This window comes from Cimex lectularius, unplaced genomic scaffold (assembly GCF_000648675.2).
Source record: "Cimex lectularius strain Harlan isolate CLEC.00 unplaced genomic scaffold, Clec_2.1 scaffold232, whole genome shotgun sequence".
In the NCBI taxonomy this organism is placed as follows: Eukaryota; Metazoa; Arthropoda; class Insecta; order Hemiptera; family Cimicidae; genus Cimex; species Cimex lectularius.
The window spans coordinates 335,483-354,704 of NW_019392940.1; the positions used below are offsets into that span (position 1 = coordinate 335,483).

Sequence of the window (19,222 nt, forward strand, 5' to 3'; positions counted from 1 at the left end):
GTCAACGGCCTTATCACCATAATCCCACCAATTTTCAACTTCAAAATTGTCTCGATCAAGTCATTTTTGTCTGCAATTTCAACCTAGAAAGATAAAATTCCTTTCAGGACGATTGCCTGGATCACTTTTCAATGTGGAAGATGGCTGCATGGATCCTATGATTAATAACAATTGGAAAGACATTTATTAACAAAAAATGACAAATAATTTCCCCCTGTTCTGATTTTAGAAGGAAACAGGGTTGTTTGTACAATACATATAATACTGATATATGTATTGAGTGCCTCTTAGTGTGTTTTGAGATTGAATGTATTTATTGTCGCGAATTTTCAGTGTGTGAGGTCCATTGGCAGAATATTGAGTACTCCAGCCCCTCAATAAGGTTAGTTATAGTGAGGAGGGTGTTGGAGGAGTGTCAAATACTCCACTACGCTGACGGAGTGGATGGTAGGTAAACTGGATGAAGATAACTTGGAAGTGGGGTTTTTCTTCCCCAGCCTTTTTGCTTATTGTACTTTCCTAGTTCCCTAGTTCAATGCAATTGACAAACCTTCATACTTCACCTACTAGATAATTGATGTATTGCTACAATTCCTTTCTGTGAGTTTTCTCTGTATCTCAGGTTATGTCTGCATTGAGCGGTTTTGACTCGAAGATGATATGAGTGGCTCTTTCTTCCTCTTTATGAATCTACAAATGACAATTGAATATACCCCATGTGGTGTAGATGTTTTCTCAGATGCCAATGGCTGGTATATAATGCTATAACTCCTCTAAGTTTAGCACTCTCTAACTAGCAGTGAGTTTGCCAGTTTTGGCGAGGGTTGTTTTAGCATAACCTTACTCCATCTAGCACCACTAGAGTCCTAGGAGGACAAACTCAGAGGAATGGTAGGATTACTAACCGGTCACTGGCATCTGAGAAAACATCTACACAACATGGGTATATACAACGATGATCCCATTTGCAGATTATGTAATGAGGAGGAGGAAACAGCCACTCGTATCATCTTCGAATGTGAAGCAACAGCTCAATGGAGATTTCACCTAATATAAAAAAAAAAAACTTAGGGAATCAAATTGCAGCAGCGACAGTCAATGACCTGATACTTCTGAGGAGAAGGATTGAGTCTATTGCACTGAACTAAGGAACTAGGAAGGTACAATAAGCCAGAAGGGGAGCGCAAACCCCCACTTCCTAGTATCCTTTTTACCATACCATACCACTAGAGTTTATCTAATTCTTCTTTTGTCTTGTTTGAATCAATTCTGTGATGGAGGATTTTGTGTTTGTTTTTGTTATCCCAAGAATAGGTTCAGGCCCTATATAAGGCCTTTCAGATCCTCCTCTGACCAGTGGGTCTGCCTTTTCATTACCCCAAATTCTCTTGTGTCATTGTACCCAACATGTCATCAGGTTGTTGTTTCTTCTGGTTATGGAAATTTTCAATGTATTCACTGTCTAATTTTGATGTGATATTTTTTTCATGCTAATGTTTGGCTGCACAAACATTGATGGTATGCATTTCAGCTTGAAAGGCCCCCCCCCTTCACTAATGCTTCGATTGTTCATGTTTTGAACTTGTACAGAAAACGGCTGGTCCAGTTCCTTTCTTTGTTTTGGAGCCATCTGTATACTATATCATTGTATCTGATTTCCTCCCGAAAACTTCTTCCCCTTTGTAGTCTGTAAACCATTGTAAGTGTAAAGGGTTTGCACGCCAAATATTTTTTAAAAATTGTGAATTGTTATTTTTCCATAATTTTGTTTTAATTATTTTAAACAGTCTGTCAGGTGTATCCCCAGGGTGCTTGTGAAAAACAGCCAATTTGTAAGTATGTCGGTTTTGAATGCAGGGCCATGTGTCTTTGATAACTGACATTTTTTCTGAATCTTTGTTAGTTTTCAACTCTAGAATTTTACTCCAGATATAATAATAAGTAATGCTAGCCCGCACGACCCGGGTATCCTGATCAGCCTGGAAGATCTGAAAAGAAAAATGAGAAATTTAATCTACAATGAATGGCAGGCCCGCTGGAAAGAGATGAACGAAAAATTAAAAGTGCATAAAGAAACGGTGAGGCCATGGCCTGTGGAGAACTTAAAGAAACGAGACAAAACAATATTAACAAGGTTGAGGATAGGCCACACCCGTCTCACGCACGGCCATCTCACCATTACTTGGTGGGGAGAAGATGCAATAGGTTAAGAGTATACCGAGAAAGGCGCGACCTACCCTATGACCAATGAGCAATCTAAAACATAATAGTGACCACATAAAGAAATTATTTAGATATCTGAAAGCAGTGAACGCATATCAATTAATTTGATCCACCCCTTAGTAGAACTTTGGATTTCGTATGTATGTATTTATTGGCGAGGATGCTGCAGTGAATGTTATGAGTAAGAACGTTGTTTTTAACTGTACATAGTGAATGTGTGTAGTGGATGAGCGTATTTATTAGAGTGAATGTATTTATTAGCAAGGATGGAATGTATGTTTATATGTTTAAACAGGTGTGTATAAATGAGGTCGGGGCGTCATCGGAATGCGCTGTACCATGACTGTCCGCCAAATGTTAGTTTAGGATTAGTAAAGGGTGTATGTTGTTATGAGTGAGGACAGGTTCTGACGGAATATCGAGTACCTCGGTAACCTATCAATATGTGTGAAAGGTGTTCTTTTAATTGAGGGAAATTAACAGTTTATAAGGGGGCGGGTGATGAGTAACGAACAGAGTGGGGCATCAAATACCATAATCAAAAATGCGAGAATTGTTAATATGCCTGGTAATGGCCATAGCTGACTGGCGGGGGGGGGGGAAGTAATGAATATTATATACAAATGTTTGATGATGTATCACATTTATGATAATTTGTTTGATATGTATGACTGCTCGGTATTGGGATGTTTGGGCTATCATGTATAAAATAAAATATTTTAAAAAAATTCCTACTCATACTACAAAAGAAAGGTGTGCAGGTATATTAAGTAGAAAAGAAAATATACGTGTTCTGGATGATATGTGCTGGGGGAACAAAAATGCTCTAACTGCAAAGTGCTGTTGCAGAAAACAACACTGGAATCTGAGTACGAACTTATTTCGTTCTGACATCTAGATAATTTATTCCAAATTAACCTCATTAAAAAATCTCAGGCTTCATCAAGAGGTTATTACCTTCAAATAGAGATAAGTACAGAAGCCTTATATTCATTACGCTTAAAAAATAAATAATAAAATAAAATGTACTGTTTTAAAGGGGGAAAACTAATAAAACTTCAATCACATTCATCGATATATATTTATTTTCAAGGATCCCAACATTTATATACTATATCTTGCTTTGATCTACTTACAACATGTATACACACAAAAAATTACAGTGTTTCACATTTCCTTTCTCTTTACATTGTAAGTCAATCGAATCTCTGCATAATAAATATAATTAATGTACTATAATGTATTTACTGTACAATTTGAAGACCACTTTTTCTTTGTGTATAAAAATAAATTTTCAGTCCTTCAAATGTTCCCCACTGATCCATCACATGTATAAGGCAACATAGGCATCGTTTGCAAATGTACCTCCATAACAAATTAACTAACACTTCCACTTGGAGCACGCAATACAATAAATACATTTATCTTTAATGGTTGTGTACGATAAAACAATATAGGGTTTTTTTTTAATTTAATTTAGAATCTACAAAAATAACATAGGAACTAAATATTTTCAACCTATTTCACCCATGCCAGTATTCCTCTTAGTTTTGCTTATGTTGTAGTTTATCAAAAACGAGCCATTTTTTTTAATTTTTATTTGGAAGACAACTAAACTTATGTCTTTTTGAAGATTAAGCACAACGAAGTGTTTGCCATGGAGTATGAAATGCAATTAGCTCTATTAAAAAAAAAATTACTGTCATGATTAACACGCATTGTTGTTTTCAGTTTCCCTTTGGAGTGAAATTTAAAAATAATTTCCTGAGATAATACAAGGGGCACTCACATAAGTATATATGCATATATATTAACACATACATACATTTTCAATTTCATAAATTTAAAAGATATATAATAAAATTCTATTTACAACCTATATATAATATATATTTATTTTTTAATTTTCTGGTAATTATCTTACGTATTTCATGACTTAGAGGCACTCTTTGAGGATATAAAATAATTAATACTCAAGATAAAAACCAGTTTTCTTATAACATTGAAGTTCATCTTGTAAGTGTTGGCCTCTTCAGTCGACAACAATTGAACAATTTTATTGGTAGCCACAAAAAACAATCATAAGCCACTTCATAAGTACTTGTGTAAAACGTATCCAAGAAAACAAAAATTTAAAAATTAATTATTTAACTATCTCAATCATAAAATGTCATTTAAAATATAATTTCATTTGTTCTACAAGTTAAACATTAAATATTAATTCATGTGAATTATAATCGCTGATATGGAAAGCCCCATTTTACATCAATTGAACAAAACATTATATTTCCAAGGCACTTGGTGAGTTTTTCAAGTTTCAGTATCATAATAATTTATTTTCATGCAATTATTCAATAACAAATTCAAATTGTGATAATTTTAAAACTTAACATTACATTTAATCAAAATTTTAAATTTAAATTATTTGTTTTGCATTTTTTTTTATTTCAATGTTTTATTTGTGTTTGGTATCAAAACCGTTTACATTTTTAAACAACTACATGTATATAACAAAGAAATAAAATTTTTCAATTATATAACATTGGTAAATTTTCTTTATAGTTAATAAATTATACAATATTTATAAGATTATAACATAAGTGACTAAAAAAAAGAAACATAAATGAGGATAGCACAAAATTAAAATACACATAGTATTTGACTAAAAGGAAATAATCTGACTAAATCAACTCATCCAGTTGTTCTACAATCTGCGACTTATTTGCCAGCTTTTTAAAAAACACGATTTAGTATCATTGCACATGTAAAAAGAAATGAAAGAGATAACTGAGCAGTTCCTCAGTATTTAAAAAGGCCTCATAATTTACTATGGTAAGTTAGCCTTTTCTACCCTAAGCAAGGGTGGAATTATCACTAAGGCTATGAATAGCACAACATGACTATGCTGAAAATATTCTAAAATAAACTAATTTACAAAATTTATTTAGAAGAATGTCAGTGTGAAGGGTGGTCTATTTTTTGCCTTTTGCGATTATGATAGGTTTCTTTGTAATTAGCCTTTTGCTCGGGGAAATTAACTGTTTGCTCTGGTGTCATCACAATAGCTTGGAGTAATTTTCTTTTCGCTCTTGTCATTGGTCCTGCAAACGTATTGTTCATTTCGTGGAAGGTGTCTTCGGGCGTCGGATGGATTCGCTCCTCCGTGTCCATCCTGGTAGGTTCGGGGACGGGCGCTTTGAGTTTTTGCCCTGCTGGTTCGTCTGGCCGTTTCCTCTTCTTTGGCGGGAGAAGGGGAGACAGGACAAACGCCCCCGTAGAACTTTGAGTCGGGATCTCAGCGTTGTACTCGGATGAGCTGCTGGACAAACTCGAAAGATATTCTTGTACCCGCGCTTCACCAAAATTGAACACATTGTTTTCATCACTGATTTTTCCTCTCATCATCGGCTTAGTCTTTGCACTTGTAACTGATTGGCCTGAGCTAATGGGAGTTTGGAGGGATGAAAGACCTAAAACAAAAATAAAGTAAATAAGATTACAATAAAAAATTTAGAAGTATTCTGGACCAAATAAAAAAATTTGACAATTAATTAAGGTTTTTAGTTGAGATGAAAAAAAGTTAATGGCACGAGAGGGATTCGAACCCATGACCTTCGGCTAGATACGCCGCTGCTCTACCACTTGAGCTATCGTGACCTCAATCCACTCTGACATCAACTCCCCATCTCAACCCCACCTTATGAGTTTTCCTTCCTTTTGCCATTTTTCAAGTTTTTCGAGTGGATGGTCAAGCATATTGGTCAAGCAGACCACGAAAGTAGTGAATTAATAAAAAAATTTATTGATCAAATAATGTAAAAACCGCAGGGGACGACAGTGATCAAGTGTTTAGGGTGTCAGATTCGTATTTGCCATGCTTGCAGTTCTAGGTTTGAATCTTGGCAAAGCGCTTGGAATTTTAATTTGTAATAATATTTAAAACATATTGTGAAGTACCCTTTGTCAGTAATGCCAATCAGTTGGACATTAGCCCTCTGGTATCAAAATAAGGCATCTGACTTGTTCTTGTTTCACCCCACAAGTGGTTGTGGGTTTGAATCCTGACACAGCCCGTGAACATTTAATTGGTAAATAATATATAAAATGTATTATAAAGTATTCTGCCACCTCATACACAACACCCAAGAGATAGTTGGGCGTTAAACCCTCTTGTAAGATAGGAATTTTTTTACTTTTTAATTTTAAAAAATCATATAAAGTAATTAATTTATTAATTTAAAAGAGTTCATTTTTTAGTTAATTTGTATTATTGATTGTAAGTTGTAAAATAAAGTAATGTCAATTACCTGAAGAACTTGAACTGGAGAAACTGCTTGAGGTTGAGAAACTCCTGTTGTCTATGGAAGACTTCTTCAATCTCCTCCTCTGAGCGAGTTTTGCATTGAAAACATCCTAGAAAAAATATAAATATATTGAAACATCCTTCTATGTTTTTATTATTAGTGTCATTATTTCAAGAAGTAATTTCATCGCACCTGCAATCTAAAGCCTTCTCTTGTCGCTTTATGGAAAGCACTGAATGCGGATGCTACGCCATGTTCAACAGTTCTCGGTGCCGCACCAGTGAGCACGTCAGGTGTCATTAGAGGTGTCGATGCGACAGTGCATCCCTGGAGCCAGCTATTTTCTAGCAGATCGGTCATTCGCAATCTTTGATGTGGCTCAACAGTAAGCAAACCTATAAAAATATTTTTATTAGATGTCATATAAATTTGATTATATTTATTTAAAATGTATACAGTACCTTTAGTTAGATCTTTGGCCTCTTGTGAAACTGACTCCCATGCTCCAGAATTAAAGTTAAAGTCGCCTTCTTTAATCCTAGCCATTATAGCTGCAGAGCTGTCATCTCTAGATCTCGCTAAAAATGGAGCTCTTCCACTTAGCATCGTGTACTGTAAAAAATAAGTCAAAATACATATTTAGAAAATAAGTAAAATTTTCTAGGTTTATTTTAAGGTTTGTATGTTGACATTACCAATATCACACCAAGGCTCCACAGATCACAGTTCTCGTCATAACCACTAGCAGCATTGTGAAGTACTTCCGGTGCTGCATAATGAAGGGTGTAGCATGGAGTGTGAAGGGAATCACCTTCCTTTTTCAATTGAGCAAATCCAAAATCTACTACTTTAATCGTTGTTCCATCGGTGAAGAGAAGATTCTACGAGTATAAAATAATATTTTAAAAAAATCCGAAGACAAAATTAAAAAGATTTCGGTGTATGAAACAACTTCTACCTCAGGTTTAAGGTCTCTGTGAACAACTCCATGGGAATGCATGAAATGCACAGCAGATACAAGTTGTTTCATTATCTTGCTAGCTTCATTTTCAGTAAAGCGCGTCTGCCTTCTAATTCTCTGCAGCAGCTCGCCACCTTCAAGGAGCTCTAAGACGAGGTACGTATGGGCCTAAATATTTAAACAAAATTAATACCTTGCACTATAGGCTCAAAAAAAAAAAAAAAAATCATACCTCATCGTAATAAACTTGATGGAGATTCACAATATTAGGGTGCCCTTGACAAGCCCTTAGTAGGTTAATCTCTCTAGTTGAATCAACCTTTCGGCTAATAATTTTCACAGCGTATGCTTTCCCTGTCGCCCTTTCGACACATCTCCTGCATACCGAAAACGAGCCATCTCCTAGGGCACCACTTCTTTCCAGATCGACATCATACTTGTTGAAAAATTCCGAATCCTGAAAATACATAAACATGTATTAAATAATACATACTAGAATAATTTTACTAGATATTGTTAAATTGTAAAATATTATTTAAAATGTTATAATAGAATAGTTTTGTTGCAATAAAAGAAGTGGATGTGTAAAAAATTACCCCACCTAAAACCACAAATTACCTTAAAAGTTTGTGCAACAAGATTGGCGATCGTGGGCCTTCTGTCGGAGTTCGGCTTGAAAATTTCATCACTAATGACATTTTCGCTAAATAATACTGACGGAGCGACGTAGGAATAACCCTAAAAATAACAAAAAAAATTAAAATATAGATTAAACGAATTTTTTCTACGTTCGATAATAGAAGGATGGGGATATAGTCGCAACTAGGTCATAGCCAAGGTTTTTCAAACTTTTAAACTGTAATTCCATTTGCGTTATCGGGACGAAACGACGGAGGTGGACATTAATCTATTTCTTCCATTTTAAAAATATCAAGAAAAATATAACAAAAAATGGAAACATGTAACAAAGCACGCCGTTGACGTATAATACACACTCCTGGACGCGCCATATAAAACAAGAATGCTTTTATTACGTCCAAAATTTAAATATCAAATACAGAACCCCACTTTATACATGGGGAAAAACAAGACATTCTTTTTATTTAAACAGAAAATCCAGGTGTTAATATATTTATTGGCGAGGTCATTAGAATTTCCATTATAATTCAATGTTTGTCACTTGACACAAATGTGTATAAAGCCTGTGCCTTCTTTCCATTAATTTTAAATTATTATAATATTAAAGTATTAATTTACAATTTAAACTCTATAAAGGATTGAGTGGATCAGAGAAAATAAAGTCATTAATTATGTATACAATTTTTTTCTGGAATGCCTAGTTTCGATTATGTTTTTTGTTGAATATGTAATAATCGACCAGTTTTTTTATAGTAGGTTGAAAAGATGGGATGTACGGTTTAACAGAAGTAAATTGTATCAACCTTTGTGATGATATCACCTTCATAATTTTAACGCTTTTTCTCAAATGAATTACATTATACATGGGGATTTAAAAATAGGTTGTCCATGATAAAGTAAGTAGTTAACTGTTGCGAAAATTTTGGCTGATCTTAAAATTGTACTTTCAATTAGGCTTTTTATTTAAGTAAATTCATTTTACACGCTATGTTAAGTTTAAAAGATAAGCTTCTATGAGAGTTTTTGCTAAGAAATGTGTTTTATGGCTTTTTATACATTAAAATATGTTCCAAACGGGTTCTACATTGAAAAAGCAGCTTCTCCATGAGTTAATCATTGAATAAGTTGGTTCCAAGAAGGTTCTAATTATTAAAAAAAATTCTACTTGTGTATTTGTTGAAACAAAAAAAAAAGTTTGCCCTTGAAAAACTTACCTTTATGTAGCTGATTGACGAAGTAAATACGTTCTGCACGTTACAGTGTTTAAAAAGGTAAACTTCTAAGTGGGGTTTTGTTAAAAAAAAAAGAAAAAAAAGGCTTTTTATCGATTAGAATATATTCTACATTGAAAAAAAGCATTTATCATTTAATAAGTTGGTTCCAAGAAGGTTCTACATAAAAGAATGGGCATTTGTTGATAAAATGGCTGCCCATGAAAAAAGTTGCCTTTACGTAGCTATTTGTAGTAAATATGTTCTAAAGGCTCTCTGTTTGGAGAGATAAGCTTCTTTTTTAACTAGATTTTTTATTTTTTAAAAATTGCTTGTTTATGAAAAGTTTGTGTTTTGTGAGTTTTCTATTGATTAAAATATGTCATACATTGAAAAAGCTGCTTCTGCATGGGTTTATCTTTGAATAAGTTGGTTCTGAGAAGGTTTTGCCATTATAAAACGGTTCCAAGATGGGTGTTTTAAAAAAAAAAAGGTTCGGTTGTGCATAAAAAATGTGTTTTTACGTATATTTCTCTCGGCGTAAATAAGTTCTAAACGATATCTTGTTTTAAAAAAAGAAGCTTCTGCGTAAGTTTTTGTCAAAAAATTGGTTGTTCAGGTTTGTGTTTCCTGGCTTTTTTTTTTATCGATTATGATATGTTCTACAGGGGTTAAATATTGAAAAAAAGCATATACAAATAACTTGGTTCCAAGATGGTTCTACTTAAAAAAAATGGTTTCAACATGGGCATTTGTTGAAAAAATGGTTGCACTTGAAAAAGTTGTCTTTACTTAGCTATTTGCCGACATAAATATGTTCTACAGTCTATGTTTTTTGAACAGATAAGCTTCTATGGGTTTTTTGTTAAAAAATTGGTATTTCAAGAAAAGTTTGAGTTTTGTGTTGTTTTGAATGGATTAAAATACGTTCTACAATGAAAAAGCAGGGTTTTTTCTTTGAATAAGTTGGTTCTGAGAAGGTATTACCATTAAAAAACGGATTCAAGATGGGTAATTTAAAAAAATGATTTGATTGTGCGTAAAAAAGATGGTTTTACGTATATTTTTGTCCGTGTAAATAAATTCTACTCGCTATGTTGTTTAAAAAAAAAGGAAGATTCTCCGTACATTTTTGTCAAAATAATTAGTTGTTTGTGTTTCTTAGCTTTTTTATTGATTAAAATATGTTTTACATTGGTTGTGTATTGAAAAAGCAGCTTCAGCGTGATTTTATCTTTGTATAAGCTGGTTCTGAGAAGGTGTTAACATAAAAGGAATGCTTAAACATGTGCATTTTGTGTAACAAATGGATCGTTCATGAAAAACCTTAAACTTTACTTTTTTTAACACAATTTCTACGCTGAAAGTACAGCTTGCACACGAATTTATCTTTGCTCAAAAAAAGTTTCTTCACAGGGTTTTAAAGCAGACAACATTAATCAAGGATGACCATAGGCTCATCACTTCTCAGGCCATTTCAGACAGACAAATCTGTTCATTAATCCTGATTAATTTTGCTAACGTTTGAAAACGGATATTCTTTCCATGGAAAGCAAGAAATAATCCTCGGTGAAATGCTGGTCTTGCAACCGTCTCCATTAAGCAACATTTAAAATATTTAATTTTAATTTATTTTTAAAGAAAAAAATCTGTATTGGTTTTCTTTAAGATATCAATGAATACTTGAAAATTGTGTTCTAAAAATAATATCAAAAAGTACTTAAAATGATTATCGACTGATCAATATACGTTTGATTTTATAAATATAGATAGGCTAAATTTAGTTTGGCTAGAAGTTGTTTTTTTAAAGATGGCTTTGTAAGTTAAAGAGAACATTATTTGATCCGAAAAGTAAATTATTAAGTAACGGAAGTTTAAGTGTTACAGATCCGAAGCAATGATGTAATAAAATAGAGTAGATTTTTGCTGTGATGTCCAAGGTTGGTCGTTACTTTTAGAAGACCTTGGCTATAAACGCGGCCTTTGTCAATGCGTTCACGCCGAAAATACGTTTTAAAGACAATATACGAGAGGAAAAAAAACTTTTCATCGGCTATGACGGAAGTTGGTCCACCCCAGAACAAATTGTAAATAGTAAACATTTCAATGTAAGATTACAAAAAAAGGACTACTATATGAGTAAAAAAAACTTGCCTTGAATATTTTATCGAAGTTGGGAGGTATGATGGCCGGCGAGTCCGTCGGAGTCATTTTGGTGAATTCTTCGGAGAAATTCGAGACGTCCAGCTCGCCGGCGATTTTGGGAACGAAAGGCGCTGGGACGGCTTTTCTCGAGAGATCGTTCCAGTTCAAACCCTGTTTGACAGATCGGATTAGTAAAAGTAAAGTAGGGAAATTTGTGAAAAAATCACACGGGCAGAAGAATTTTCCTCACCTTGAAGAACGGGTGCCTCTTCAGCTCTTCGGCGTCGTCCGCGCCCCCACCCAGTCTTTCTCTCGGTTCCTTTACTAAAAGCTTCGTTATAAAGTCCGCCACCTCGGGCGAAAGATCTTCAGGAATGGGTGGATACGTCCTGAGAATTCTCCTGAAAAATAAAGAAAATATTAGTTTATAAAGTTTGTCCATAAATTATGAGATTTCTCTTGGGTGGTGATACATTTCCGGTCATTTTGATCTGCCTATCTTCGATGTTTGGTTTATCAGAAGTGTTTCTACTTCTGATGAACCAAAATGATCCAAAACGACCAAACTTCAACAAATTAGTTAATTACAAAAGTGTCTGAAAATTTAACCTTAAGATATTTATAATTCGGAGATCTTGAGATGCGGTCTGGTATGACGTAGGTTTTAGAAAAACTTTTTTTTATCGTGCCAACGTTTCGATCTTTATTGAGATAATCTTCAGAGCCTGGGATTTATAAACAAACATTATTTGAATTTTACAAATTCATGTAGGATGTATAAAAAACAATTATGAATTTATAAATGCTAGAAAATTTTAAATTAAAAAAGAAAGAACGAATTTATACAATGCTAAAAAATGTTAGATTAAAAAAAGAAAAATGAATTTATACAATGCTAGAAAATTTTAGATTAAAAAAAAATGTATTTATAGAAAAATGTATTTTTAGATACAACCAAAGTATTTGTACTCACTCAAATGCTTTGAGTGAATCTAAAATTTTCTAGCATTATATAAATTCTTTTTTTTTTCAATCTAAAATTTTCTAGCATTGTATAAATTTATAATTTTTTTCCACATCCTACATGTATTCAAACAATGTTTGTTTATAAAACCCAGGCCCTGAAGATGATCTCAATCTGATATATATANTAGTATGAGTACAAATACTTATATATAATCTAAAATTTTCTAGCATTGTATAAATTCATATTTTTTTCCAAATCCTACATGTATTTGTAAAATTCAAACAATGTTCTTTTATAAATCCCAGGCCCTGAAGATGATCTCAATAAAGATCGAAACGTTGGCACGATAAAGATAACGATTTTCTAAAACCTACGTCACACCAGACCGCATCTCACCATTTCCGAATAATCATTGACTAAAGGCCACTAAACACCATACATTTCTACACTTAAAATATTTAATTAAGAATTAAACATAAAAGTGTTATTTGTACATGAAAGCCATTTGAAAAACTGTTTATGAAGGCAGTAAAACAGAATGGGATCAAAGCTGTTTCTTTGAGAAGGAATTTTCATTAGACGATGAGACTGTTTAAATATTAAATTTGTCGTTAACACTCCAGAGCTAAAGTAAGATAGCAAATTATACCGTATAATCTTACATTTGTTTTATTAACATATAAGTATGTCGAACCGGCTTACTTTGAATCGTGAAATGTTATGAATAAGTAATAAGAAATAATTCCAAATGGAATCTATTATCCTTCTGTATTAGTTACCCGGAATGGACGTTTGATTTGATTGTTGCAACATTTACATTTTAAATGGTCTTTATGATGTGTCAAACAACTCGGTACCGCGATAGCTAAATGTGAATCCACCGGGCCGTGTTATATATGCAAATTCAGTCGCCTCCTGTTTTCCCTCAGATTCCAGGCGAAGACGGAAAATCGTGTCATCTCTTTAGGACAGTTTAATGTAAACCGAGGGAAAAAGGTCGGATGGTGCACATGAGGAGTGAGCAGTAGCCGAGGAGTCGGAAGTGGTCATTCTTCAACGTACATCACTCAAAATAATTTCATGGCAAAGAGTATCTTTTTATTTTTTCCCAACATCAATTTATCTCACCGGAAATAGGTCAAAAAGGCACAGAAAACTTTCAGGTGTATTTGACTATTTTAGATTCTATCTACACCTGTTGAAGTCACGACAGATAAGGTCGTAAAAAGTCTTTAAGAGAAAGCATTAACATCCGAGACGTCCTGTACACTTGTTTGACTACATTAACATAATGCAAAAGGTCCAAAGGTCTTTTTCTTTTCCGCCTCAAACTACATCGTTATGGGAATTTACATTCAGAACGGACTGAATGTATATTGACCTAAATATTCCCACGGTATATTAATTTTAATTGGATTGAAAATTTTGCTGTGAATAAAGGCAAATTCTACCTCTTTTACATGGCAAATACAGTTTGTACTAATATTTATCTATTTGTACTTTATTGCTTTGCTTGGAGATGAGTTTGTTTGTCTCTCTCCTTCACTCTCACTTTCTGTTTTCTTTCTTTTGTGTAACTATTTATTTACGTTTAACTCTGTGATCTGTGTTTCTGTTCTCTCTCTCTATGTACCAACGTTTATATATATTTTCACTATTTTTATGTCTATATCTACTTGTGTCATGTGTGTTTTTCTAGGTTCTCTTTTTGTGTGCATTTATACCCTCTGTGTAAGACTCTGTTCTTATTTTCAACTTTATTTCTCTTTTACGCTCATTTTCTCTCTCTCTCTCTTTCTCTTTCTTTCTTCTTTCTCCTTATGTCACCTACTTTCCCTCTCTGTCGACTTTTATCGCCCGATCGCCCGCCCTCTCACTTCATTTCATTATTTTACTCTCTCTCTCTCTCTCTGTCTTCCTTTCTGTCTGTCGGTATCTCTCTTCCTTTTTTTCTGTCTCTCAAACACTTTCTCTCTCCCTCTTCCTTTCTTTTCCCTCTCTCACTTTCTTTCTCTTTCTCCTATGTTACCTACTTTTCCTCTCTGTCGACTTTCATTCGCCGCCCTCTCTCTCTCTCTCCCCGTCTTCCTTTCTGTCTGTCGGTATCTCTCTTCCTTTTTTTCTGTCTCTCCCACATTCTCTCTCTATCTCTCTCTCTCTCTCTCTCCCCGTCTTCCTTTCTGTCTGTCGGTATATCTCTTCCTTTTTTTCTGTCTCTCCCACACTTTCTTTCTCTCTCTTACTCTTTCTTTCTTCTCTCTCCTTATGTTGCTTACTTTTTATCTCTGTCGATTTTCATTCGCCGCCCTCTCACTTCCTTTCATTCTTTCTTTTTTCCTCTATATCTTCCTTTCTCTCTCTCTCTTCCTTCCTTTCTTTCTGTTTGTTGGTCTCCCTCTTCCTTTCTTTCTTTTCCACTCTCTCTCTTTCTCTTTCTTTCTTCTCTCTCCTTATGTTACTTACTTTCACTCTCTGTCGACTTTCATTGGCCACCCTCTCATGTCCTTTCATGTTTTTACTCATTCTCTCTTTTTCCTCTCTCTCTCTCTCTCTCTCTCTCTCTTCCTTTCTGTCTGTCGGTATCTCTCTTCCTTTCTTTCTGTCTCTCCCACTCTCTCTTTCTATCTCGTCCTTTCTATCTTTCCTCTCACACATGGACAGAAAGTCACAGAAACACACACACTCTCAATCTCTCCTCCTCCTTTCACTCTCTCTCTCTTTCTCTATATATACATTTATCATCTATCTATTTATTTATTTCTCCGCATTGTATTGTTACCTTATTTGTCCAACTTCTCTCTATAAGTTATATAAATTTAATCATGTTTTTTAGAAGAGAGTTGATTATTTTCACAAAAACGTAGATATATTTATGACACATGGATGTTGGTAATTTCGCCAATTTTATCATCGAATCATTCACTAACACCAGATCCCAATTGCATTACTGTAGAAAATAATTTATAATTGTGATTAAACTTTATTTTAAAAGCTGGTTTCGTGAATGCCATTCCATTTTAAGCACGCAAGTGCACTACAAGGGCCATGCTTTGTCAAGATACTTGCTAAAATTTGTGCAACATTACCCTCAAATTTGCAGCTTTTCCGACTTAATATGCTGTCTGAAACAATTCTACACAGATTGTTGTTGTTTTTAAATTGTTGTAGATGATACAATAGTGGAATTTGAAAAAGAGTACACGAATTGGCACTTAAATCCGCAAATTATGCAATGTTGTAAAAACATGTTTGTTACTTGTTAAACAGTCAGGTTGCATTCCAATCCATGCAATTGAAGTTTCTGTCGTTTAGAAATATTATTCAATTTTTAATTCTAGTTTATAGCAATTTATTACACACCTAGCTTAAAGGCATATACAAGTTAGGAGTACCATTGCAATTAACATGTATATAACTTTTTTGTTATTAAAAACGTGTTTTTAAATTATGTGTAGTAAGTATTAGGATAGATAGGTCAGCAAGTTTGGCAAAGTGGTTACAAATTATACAATTTAAGAATATGCGAATCTATTCGAGGCTCTTGCGTTTTTGTGATAATTTCTTTTTCACCGGTTTAGTTACGAGAAATCGCGAATGACCTTTTCAAATGAGAAATCCAGTTCCCATTCGAGGATAATCTCTCCGAAAATCGAATTTGTGTGCGTGAAGAGCTGGCCGATTGAATCGTGTCGAGACGAAGATCGTCTGACATTTTCCCAGATGTCCCACCCCCCTGCCAGACAATCGCTTTTCCGGGAAGTTAGACTATACGTGAACGTCAGTTTTATTATTAGGCATGGAATGACTGTTTATCGGGAAAATATCGCCTTGGCATTGCCAGGCTTCGATCCTCCGTTTTACGAGGGGGAAAACTAATTGAAACGAGATTCGATGGAAACGACGTTGGGAAAATAACAGAAAACCCTGTTTTTGAAAGAAAGGAACAATGCTATAATCATTAATTATTAAAATAATATAATTGCTTTTATTCTTGTTTTGCGCAAAATTACCTTGAGATTTCCTGTTGAGTATTCTTCTCTCCTTCGACCGTGAAGGGAGAAGCACCAGTCAAAAGTTCATATGTCAGCACGCCGACACTCCACCAATCCACTGCCTGTAAAATATACAAATTACGTTATAATTACGTGTTTATTAAATATACAGAATTCTATATCAAAAAAATGAAAATAAATATATAAATAAGTCAAAATTAGACGGTGTTGTTCTCGACTGCTGTTCTTTTTTTTTCCCAAGGTTCTTTTTTTTACCAGATCGTAACTTTTACCCGATTAATTATTTAAATAATCCATTATATTTAGTGGTCTGATTGACCAAATAACTTCTTTCAATTAATTAATGTTTTTATGTAAGGTCTTGGTTGAAATGAAAAAGTTAGTGTCACGCGCCGGATACGAACCCCCAGCCGAAGGTCGTCCCAACTTTTTCATTTCAACCAAGACCTTACATAAAAATACTTAAATAATATATTTCAATAATTTTAAGCCATGATATTATAATTTTATATCAAAAAATCAGGAATAAGGCCAATTTTATTGTAAGGCAATTTAATGGCCCTTCAAATTGGCCTTTTCCCTGATTTTTGATGGACAATTATATCAATAATATTCATAGAAAATATTGCTATTTTATGTTAGAATTATACATTTCTAATAGTGCTAATAAATTGTTTGTTGAACGTCAGTTCGTGAGAAGTGAAAACAATGGCAATCCTCCAGAACAAGTGTGGCCAACCTTTACCCAACTAGTTCCACTGAAACGAGCACAAATCCTCAGCCCAATTTAGCAAGCGTACAGGGAATTTAACATCAACAAACTTGACTATTTTAAAGCCCTCACATATCAGAATATTAACAAAGTTGAAATTGTTTAAAGAAGTCAATAATTAAAAATATTAATTGAGAAACATCACGCCAACTCTGATCACCGTGGTCAGACTTCTCGCGTTATTTTATCAATCATGTCCCGTATCGCGGAAGGCAGAACAGAAAGACTGGGATGATCATAGACGATCAGACTTAAGAATTGTCACAATTATTCAGCCAAGCCTTTTTAAATTTAGTTGAGACACAATTGTAGGAAAAATACAATTTCAATCGAGTCAATTTATAAAACTGGATCAATCTCGAGACTCAACCAAACCGTGTTTTTTTTTGTTAAACTTTCATTACTCTGTTTTGTAAATAGTCAGGTGCTCTGGAGAAATCTCGGTTCAATCGGCGATACGGTAAATCTTAGGTGCAATTTATACGAAGTAGGTAAGAAACCAACGGTCTCCAGGCCAGAGAACCGCTTAAAAATTGAGCGGCTTCTTCGGAAATTTAATGTTACCAACAAGTTGCTTTACTTTTAGTAGTTTTAAAAGTATACAATAGTACTCCACCTTTATATACTGCACTATGATTTATTAATTTTTTTTTCGAATTTTAAATAACTGGCAAGAAGATCAAATGTCATGACTGCCTCGGAATATATTGTGATTGTTAAAATAAATCATAATTGAGACACCATAGTGACATCATAACCGCCGTATGATCACCTCTGATCATCATCAATTGGTATGTGCGTTATTTTGTCAGATAAGTTCCCGGTCGGCGCCAGAAAGGCATTACAGATTAGCATGATTGATTGCTTTTTAATTTTGTATGTTTATGTATGTTTCACATACATATTTTTTATATGTTGATATATGCTTATATTATTAACCTCGATATTTTTGCTTTTCAACTTAATTAGCTTTTAAATTTTTTTTTCTAAAACTTCATGTTCAAAATTGGAAGTTGTATGTTTTTGTATGTCGTGTTTTTATAACTTTACTCTGTTTTGGTTGAAATGTGTAAATTTTCATAGGTTGTAAAATATTGCGCACTTTTCCGCTTATAAGTTTCATATTATTTAAGTGTTTTGTCATTCATTGCAATATGCAAGATTTTTCTGTTAAAAAATATTAAATAAAAATATCAATGTTCTTGTTTTTGTTTTAAAGGGATACTCTCACGCGTTTGGAAGAGTGAAAACAACGGATTCTTGTCGTAGTAAACAAGTTCAAAGACAACAAATTATATCTATTACCAAAAACAAACTTAATTATTTTCTTGAGGTCATACTTTATTTTTAATTAAATTGTATAAATAATTCTTAAACATAAACATAAACAACATAAATTATAATTATTTACCTTATATTTCGTAGGAAATGTACAAGAAAGCAGCGACTTGCCAACCGTGGTTAAGGACAAAAAATATAAACCGCAATGCCACAACCTTCTTTATAAGATAATTTTATCACTTTTCAAAACGAAGGCCGTTCGCAGATTCTCCGCCGGCTTTTATGCCCAAATGCGTGGAATTACATGGATTCAGGATGAAAACGGGTCGTCAACACCCGACGAGAAAAACATCCTGGTCCTCCTTTTCATAACAGTGGCTGCCATGAGATGTTTATACCAAAAGAAAAGAAGCGACCTCCATTTCCACAGGTGATCCCCGTGACACCTACTGCGATGTAAATATTTTAAAAAATTCTTCTAGAACTCTTTTATTTCTTTAGTTAAAGCACTAAAATGGTGATGTTGGTATAGCTTCAATATCAGGCTTTGAGACCCTCGAACGCTCGGCTTCTGCTATTGACAAGAGCGATATCCCACTTAATTTGGTCGGGCACGTGCCCCCATCGCCTATGCTTCCGATCACTCCTTGAAAGACGCCGAGAGAGTTTTAATTTAAGAAATCGAAAGTCGGCTTATTGACCGGAA

At 33.9% G+C, this 19,222-nt stretch overlaps 1 protein-coding gene across 2 annotated transcripts in view; it reads right to left on the minus strand.

Annotated features, from left to right (window-relative positions):
• Positions 1–4,953: 4,953 nt before the first annotated feature.
• The window catches only part of LOC106667950 (ribosomal protein S6 kinase alpha-5-like), a 262,137-nt gene continuing 247,868 nt past the window's right edge, over positions 4,954–19,222 (minus strand). For both annotated transcript variants that reach the window (XM_014396276.2, XM_014396275.2), the window contains exons 7-17: positions 16,461–16,564; positions 11,734–11,884; positions 11,493–11,654; positions 8,107–8,226; positions 7,721–7,945; positions 7,486–7,656; positions 7,223–7,408; positions 6,989–7,139; positions 6,720–6,922; positions 6,531–6,636; positions 4,954–5,693 (exon numbers count right to left, since the gene is read on the minus strand). In XM_014396276.2, coding sequence (XP_014251762.1) covers positions 5,179–5,693; positions 6,531–6,636; positions 6,720–6,922; positions 6,989–7,139; positions 7,223–7,408; positions 7,486–7,656; positions 7,721–7,945; positions 8,107–8,226; positions 11,493–11,654; positions 11,734–11,884; positions 16,461–16,564 — 2,094 coding nt within the window. In that variant the 3' untranslated portion in view covers positions 4,954–5,178. The remainder of the gene's footprint in view (positions 5,694–6,530; positions 6,637–6,719; positions 6,923–6,988; positions 7,140–7,222; positions 7,409–7,485; positions 7,657–7,720; positions 7,946–8,106; positions 8,227–11,492; positions 11,655–11,733; positions 11,885–16,460; positions 16,565–19,222) is intronic.